Source organism: Alligator mississippiensis, chromosome 1, assembly GCF_030867095.1.
Source record: "Alligator mississippiensis isolate rAllMis1 chromosome 1, rAllMis1, whole genome shotgun sequence".
Taxonomy (NCBI): Eukaryota; Metazoa; Chordata; order Crocodylia; family Alligatoridae; genus Alligator; species Alligator mississippiensis.
In genome coordinates, this window is record NC_081824.1 from 135,917,952 (window position 1) to 135,925,932 (window position 7,981).

Here is a 7,981-nt window from a genome sequence, read left to right on the forward strand (position 1 = left end):
ACATTTTTGTTGAATAACAAAATCACAGCCTCATATTAGGGAACTGTATGCTATAATACATTCAAAATGTAATTATGCAATTGATCTTTAGGCTTCTATTGTGTGTAATCTATGGATGTGATCTGTGGTGAAATCAGTTTATAAGAAAAAATCTTACTCAGTTATTAAATGTCTTTTGTTTCCACAGGATCACAACAAACAGGGTTCTTAAATGCCCTCAAGGACAGTCCTGCAAGATATCCTTTCACTGAAATGCATTGTAGGTTTTCTTGTGTTAATTTTAAGAAATAGATTGTAACCTGGACGTGATTTCATTTGCTGCAGTTTAGTACCTGGAGTTAGGACTGTTTCAAAAATGATTTCACCTCTTGATCTTGCATTTCTACACAGTGTTTCTCACTTTGCTGATCATAGGGATTAGGGCAGGGGTGGGCAAAGTGTGGCCCGCAGGCCCGATGTGGCCTACCAGGCCATCCTATCCGGCCTGTGGGCCCCCTAAAAATTTAGAAAATTAATATTTATCTGCCCCTGGCTGCTTGTCGTGTGGCCCTTGAGGCTTCCCAAAACTCAGTAAGCGGCCCTCCGCCCAAAATAATTGCCTGTCCCTGGATTAGGCAAACTTATTTTGACTATCTTGCATTTTTTGGAGATAGATCTTCTCTAGGTAAAGATATATAGTGCCTATTAACTGTTATAGAATTCTCAGAGCCAATTCAAGAGAAAACTATGGATTGTGAATTATTTAGTTTTAAATGCTCTATACCAGTGGTTTTCAGCCTGTGGTCTGTAGACTGTCTAAGGGGTCCGCAAAAGGTGACTATGATCAATCAAAAGGGTCTGCACCTCCATTTGAAACTTCCAAAGAGATTTTCACCTCCATTAGGAATGGGGGTCTGCAAATGAAAAAAAGTTGAAAACCGCTGCTCTATACTAATCAGGTCCTAGATGTACTGCACATTTTGCATCAGTGTAACTTATATCATTGTATGTAAATTCAGATTGCACCAGAACAGACAGCTGTGCAGCTATGCCAAGGTAGCTACGCATAAGAGTCAGGTATAACAGTGCCTTTCCCATAGGTTGGGAGGGGAAGCTAATAGACTGTTTGCTTTGAGCAAACTGCTACTCTGGGATAAGCTGTGGATAGACCACACACATGCTAGTATAGTTTTATAACATACTTTTCCCTGGATAATTTTACACCAGATTAAAGTAAATTACATAATTCTGTATTCACTCCTTTTTTTAAAATGGACTTGTCCAGACTCTCAAGAAGAAAGTTATCTAGAACTCATTGACTCTTGGTGGTAAAATAGTAGAAGTCTATTATAAAACATCTAAAAACTTAAACTAAAATTCAACAATCTAATCTTGCTTAAGTATTTTCCTACTGATAATTTAGTCTGTTCTTTTGGATATATTTTACTGTGTCTAGAAATCATATTTTCAAGTACTTAGATTTTGCCCTACACTGCCTCTATCTATATAGTTCAATATCACTGTTGCTTTTTAACACTTCTCAGCAGCTTCCTGCTAGTTTCACTAGTTGTCTGTCAGGCATAGATTAGGGCTTTTGTTCTTTCATAACAAGAAGGAAAGATGGGGGGAGCTGCCAGCCTTACTCTTTGACTTCCTGCTTAAACTTCTGTGGGGAATTATAGCTCTTCTAACTCCCTGTTCCTGTTTTTGGATCAGGTGTGAGAAACCATTTATACCACTCACAAATTCAGTGTAAAAATCCTTTAATTTTTTTCCTGAGGCCTCATAGAGACATTCAGTTTATCCTGGGAGAGTCGCTGTTCTCCAAGGAGAAACCTCAAGTGTACAGTTGTTCAGGCTTTTTCTCCCAGAGAAAAAATGGCCACCCCAGAAGAAAAATAACCTGGGAACAATTAGAGTTAAATCACTCACAGGAGAGTTCCTTCTGGGAGCATGAATGCCTGTGCATGTTGTGGCTTCTCTCAGAAGAAGACAGTCGTCTAGCATTTTCCTTTTCCTTCCCCTGGGAGACAGTGTGTTGCTTGCTGGACTCTGCTGCTGCAGCATGAAACGAAACATGTCCCCTTCACAATCCTCACATTGCTGCAGGGAAATACAGGCTGACCATGGGTCAGCTAATCAGAGCTGCCCTATGCACTAGTGCCATCTGTTGCCAGGCAGACTAGGGGGATCTGTAGAGTATGCTGAGATGTATGCACAACACTCCCCTGCCTCCCCCCACCCCCAGTTAATAAGGAGGACAGAGAGAATGCTTATGAAAATATTCTGCAAAAAAAAAACGTCGTGGAAATTTCTTGACTTCACTCTTAATTGTTTATTTTTCATCTTGATGATAAGTAACACATTGATTTTAAAAAAGGTATAGTACATAAAGGAAGCTTCCGCTCTCCACCTCTGTGTATTGCTGAGTGTCACACTTTCTAATTTTTTCAGACCTAACTTCTGTCATGTTCCCTGATTTGTGTATTCATCTCAGAATCTCCGAAATACAAACTCCCGTTTTAAGCAAGGGCATTGTTTTTTATGAATCACAAACTATCCTAAAGAGCACAACAATAGCTTCCAATTAAAAGAATTTCAATCACTTCTAATAATGGATTAGTCTTTCAGTTATCTCAAAATGGAAAAGCTTCCACTAATTCTTAAATCAAAAGGTAATTGATTCCACATTTGTGGATCCTTGTATGGAAACAATAGGCTTTTTATTCATAATTTGCTTTCAAGGGCTTGCCAGTTTAAAAGGCTCAGTAGAGCATCGTGTAGAAACAGCCTGATTTTAATGTGTTAGACAGCTTAATGGGCTGGCTGATATTCCTAAAAATAAAAATACAAAATTGCCTAACAGTACCAGGAATTTTGCTTTGGGTCAAGGTAGTCGAATCATGAATGGTTAAAACTTTGGTGTTCAGCAGATAGCATTGTTATTGAGCTATGTGACAAACTGAGTTGTTCAAGATGCTAGCTGTCTTGCACAATATTACCATACTCAAGGACTGCGGTAACCGCTATGTATTCAACAGACATGTATAAGTTATCTTTATTCAAAATAATGAATGGCCTTCCATCTTTTTATTTTCTCATTTTCATCTTTATGAGCACAGTGTAAAATACATAGCTTTCTGTATGCCAAGCAAAACATATATTTTTTTTATAACTTACCTATTTCCCCAGATATTTACTTTGGTCTAAATTAGATGAGTATTAAACTCAGTACTTGGGTGATTTGCCTTTTTGTTCCTTTTAAGGACATTGAGACATATGCTTACCTTAAAAAAAAATACAAGAAAGCCCTTTTGTTCTTGATTGTTGTTTTTATTTGAAAGAAGTCTGGAAAAGCCCTGCCTTCTTCACTTGAGGCATTATTATGTTCAGAGAAGGAAGGTCACCTTCTAGACCATCACCCACTAAGGCCATTGTTCATGGTAGATGTCCCTAGCTTAGGGCAGCATCTGCTAAGTGAAAGGACACAATAAAGATTCTATTCTGTGGTGCATTTAGGCTGTAGTTGTAGGTCAGGAAACTCTTAGGAGACACACTCTTGTGAATGCCTTGTGGTGAGGTTCCAGGAAGCTCCTATTTCCCATCTCCAGAATCTTCTTCCCTTTGTCCCACTTGGGTAGGGAGCATAGGGTAGCATGTTTCAGAGGGCTCCATATTGCAAATTCAATTAGATCTGCCTGAATTACAGAAGGAACAGGCTGTGCTGCAGCCTGTTGACTTGAGCTAATGCTTCTCTCCCTTACCTGGAGTGTTGCGATACTAAATTCTTTAATATGTACATGTATCTCAGAAATTGTGGGTGATAATCTTTGAAGAGCTTATGCAGGAATACCACAATGTGAGATGCTCTGAAACAGTTTGAATCATAGAAAAGTAGGGCTGGAAGGTGTGGTGGAAGAGTTCAGTAGCTATTATATGTGGCACTGTTTGTTTAAATGTTGTAACTTTGTGTGCCTCTCCAGGCACCATGTTTGCTTTGTTTGGCTCCTTGCTCAGAACAATAAGATTACCAGTCATTGTAGTTGTGTGTGCTGTCTTCTGTGAGCTAGTCTAGCTCCCAACTGCTATGGAGTCACACAAATTTAACAGAAGGGACCCCTCAAGATTCCCCAACCTTTCTAGTAGATCTGTTCCAGTGCTCAACCACCATTATAAGAAGAAAGTTTGTCCTAATATTTTTTTTGCATAATTAATTAACACCATCAGTGTCCAGACCACAAGGGAATGTTCTGTAATGGTACCTCTTCAATCAGGTTGCTCTAAATGATATAGTGCCCCAAATCTTTTTCAGACATTTGGTGTAGGACACTAGGTGAACCACTGTCTCAGGAGGAAGGTTTCATTGACAAATGAGCTACTAGGCCCTGTTGGTTTAAGCATCTTATGTGTTCCTGAAAAGTGTTCCTGTCAATAGGTAGAAGAGAGGGATAATTCACTAGGGCTAGCACAAAGGAAAAGTTGCAAATAGTGAGGTACAACTTTCTAGTCAGTTACAATGAAAGATTAACACCGATCTGCTTGACTGTTCCGGTGGGACAGTCCAAAAACAGCAATAGAATCAGGTGTGTAAGGGACTTTATGAAGTCATCTCATTCAACACTGCTCAGGCAGGATCATCCCTGACCCAACCACCCTGGCCAAGTCTATCTAACCTGCTCTTAAAAATGTCCAAGATTGGAGATTGCACCACCTCTCTAGGTAGCCTGTCTTAATGCTTAACTACCCTCATAGTCTGAAAGTTCTTCCCAATATCCAACCTATGTATGCAAGTAACTGGCATTCCTTAGACCTGGTTCATCTGTCTCTGAGAGCAATTTGAAAATGGGCTAATAGGTTCTACTAGCCAGGCTAAATTCCATCATTCGTGGTTTCATTTAGAGGCTCTATCATGCTGTGCCAGCAGCCCAATTTCCATGGTTGCCTTGTGCCTGCTGTTTGCAGACTGTTCCCCCATACTCATTTGCTTCTCAGCCCCTGTCAGCAACAGCCTGCTTTCCTACCAGGTTTTCTGAATTTCCTTTAATCTACCTGTCCTGCCACACAAGTTGTGCTGTTATTATTCCTGCTTGATCCACAAAGCAAATTTTCTTTTTTTGCCCACCTGTGACCCACAAATATCTCCTGAGGGACAGAAAGAAAAGTAGCACAACTGCTGCTCAGGAATCCATCTTGGTTTCATCAATTGGGAGATGTGGACACGCCAGAGGGCGGGGAACAGCTGCAGGCAGACCTGGACAAGTGGGCAGAAAACAACAGAATGCAGTTCAACAAGGAGAAATGCAAAGTGCTGCACCTAGGGAGGAAAAATGTCCAGCACACCTACAGCCTAGGGAATGACCTGCTGGGTGGCACAGAGGTGGAAAGGGATCTTGGAGTCCTAGTAGACTCCAAGATGAACATGAGTCAGCAGTGTGACAAAGCCATCAAAAAAGCCAATGGCACTTTATCGTGCATCAGCAGATGCATGACGAATAGGTCCAAGGAGGTGATACTTCCCCTCTATCGGGCGCTGGTCAGACTGCAGTTGGAGTACTGTGTGCAATTCTGGGCGCCACACTTCAAGAAGGATGCAGATAACCTGGAGAGGGTCCAGAGAAGGGCCACTCGTATGGTTAAGGGCCTGCAGACCAAGCCCTACGAGGAGAGACTGGGGCACCTGGACCTTTTCAGCCTCCGCAAGAGGCGACCTTGTGGCTGCCTATAAGTTCATCACGGGGGCACAGAAGGGAATTGGTGAGTTTATTCACCAAGGCGCCCCCGGGGATTACAAGAAACACTGGCCACAAGCTAGCAGAGAGCAGATTTAGATTGGACATTAGGAAGAACTTCTTCACAGTTCGAGTGGCCAAGGTCTGGAACGGGCTCCCAAGGGAGGTGGTGCTCTCCCCTACCCTGGGGGTCTTCAAGAGGAGGTTAGATGAGTATCTAGCTGGGGTCATCTAGACCCAGCACTCTTTCCTGCTTATGCAGGGGGTCGGACTCGATGATCTATTGAGGTCCCTTCCGACCCTAACATCTATGAATCTATGAATTCTGTTGCTGAAGGGGAATGTTTCAAGTTGATTTGCATATATCCTGAGCAAAACTTTTCTTTACACACTGATAAGTATTTATATTCTCAGAAAAAACTAATAAATTGTTGGCTCATCTTCCATTTCTGCTTGAGTATGAATATTTTTGCCATTTATACTATACTGTATTTGAGCAAAATTAAGTGACGGGGCCAAAAAGAGTTGTAGTTACTTTTTGGCAACAACAGAATAATAACAGATTAGATGGATGGCCCCCATTCATTGGAGCATAGCAGTGCTAAAGTGCAAAACTGTTTTATGACCCTTTGCCTTGCATACATTTGGATTTTGTTTTAATTTTTAACGGATCAGGTCATCCATAATATTTCATTTTTAGAGTTTGGTCTTTTCATAGTGTGAAGGGAATTGTGTACATTTAAGAGGTTAATAAATGAGGTTACAAGTTGTGCATGCTGAAACCTAAAATGTCCTTGTTCTTAAATATTTTGAGAAATGTTGTCTTGGAAACTGGTTTTAATTAATGCTTGTGTACAGAATAATTTTTATCCTTTTCTTCCCCCCCTCCCCAAGCGTCACATGCTTTATTGATTTATCATACTTTTTTGTAGAAGCCAGAGCCTTTTCTCCTCTTGGTTTATATTTCCTGGCTAAATCCTCCTATTAGCCTATCCCAGATAATATATTAACAGAAAGTAAGAGTTTTAAGTGCTTAGCTATAGCATGTCAAATATGTAAATACACTATCAAGAGAAAGCCTGGCTGTAATGGTTGCTTTCTTTAGGAGCAAAATGTGGCATCTTAATTGAGATAATGTAATTTAGGCATAGTCAAAGGCATGTTGTAATATGCTGTGTACTTACAGCACCCTATCAGCTGACTAATTTCATGGTGACATAAATGTCTTAGGAAAAGCTAATCACTCATCATTTTGTCTGGTGGTCATCTCTGGGAAAGAAAGAAGGCATTTCAGAACTACAGAAAAAGAAAATGACTAATATCATCTTTAAAAATAGTGTTGAGGCATGATTGAGTGATAACCTTGTGTTTATCATAATAGAATCAATACATTTGGTGCTTTTCAGCTACATGCTTTACAATCGGAAAATTTGAAAAGATTAAACACTGTAAACAAGCCCTGCACATTCCACAGTTGCTTTATTTGGGGTGTTTCAGGTCTCAGATGGAACAGTAAAGTATATTCCATCATCTTCATCATTTATTTGGCAGGCTGGTAAAGGAGAGCAAGTGGATTTTTTGTTTTTGTTTTTTTTACTACTTTTGGTCTGATCATAAAAATGTGGGACCCTTGGTCAGTATCTTGACTTCAGGGACAGAAGAAAAGAAAGTCTGATCTCCTAGCACACATGACTGGCAACAGGAAATCTCCTGAGATCTAATTTGTATTGCTGCAGCATCTATCAGTACTAGTTATAAACTAGTACAAACAATAGTTATGGTTTTGTCTTTGCCACTGATTTAGCAAATGGCCTTGGGCAATTCATGGTCGTGGCCTGTGCCTCTGTTTTTCACAGTCAAAATTCCTGCATAATATGGGTGTTGTGAGTGTTGCATAGATCAAAGTGCAGAACTTCACAGATCCAAAGGACTAGGTGAGTGCTCATAATTACTAGATTGCATGCAAATTTTGTGTTTGTTTATACTTCCTTGACTTTTACTCACTGTGCTGGAAGCTGTGGTATGCTTTTTCTCTGTTTGGTCCATTGTTGGTCTCTCAGGTTTTCACACATATTTGATCAGCTCCAATCAAACAACAAATGAAGATGTAAGTTCTTGATCTGCTTCATATAGTAAATATGAAAGTTGCATTTGTGCTAATTGTATATATTGTATGGTTTCACTCCTATTTAATGCAAAATGGGAACTGTGTGTGTGTGTGTGTGTGTGTGTGTGTGTGTGTGTATATATATATATATGTATGTATATATGTG

The 7,981-nt window shown here is 40.1% G+C and overlaps 1 protein-coding gene across 6 annotated transcripts in view; it reads left to right on the forward strand.

The window, feature by feature from the left end:
* ZDHHC14 (zinc finger DHHC-type palmitoyltransferase 14) overlaps positions 1-7,981 on the forward strand; it is a 187,298-nt gene that overhangs the window by 152,079 nt on the left and 27,238 nt on the right. For all 6 annotated transcript variants that reach the window (XM_019479818.2, XM_006262239.4, XM_006262238.4 and 3 more), the window contains 2 exons: positions 188-236; positions 7,713-7,815. In XM_019479818.2, the coding sequence (XP_019335363.1) occupies positions 188-236; positions 7,713-7,815 (152 nt within the window). The remainder of the gene's footprint in view (positions 1-187; positions 237-7,712; positions 7,816-7,981) is intronic.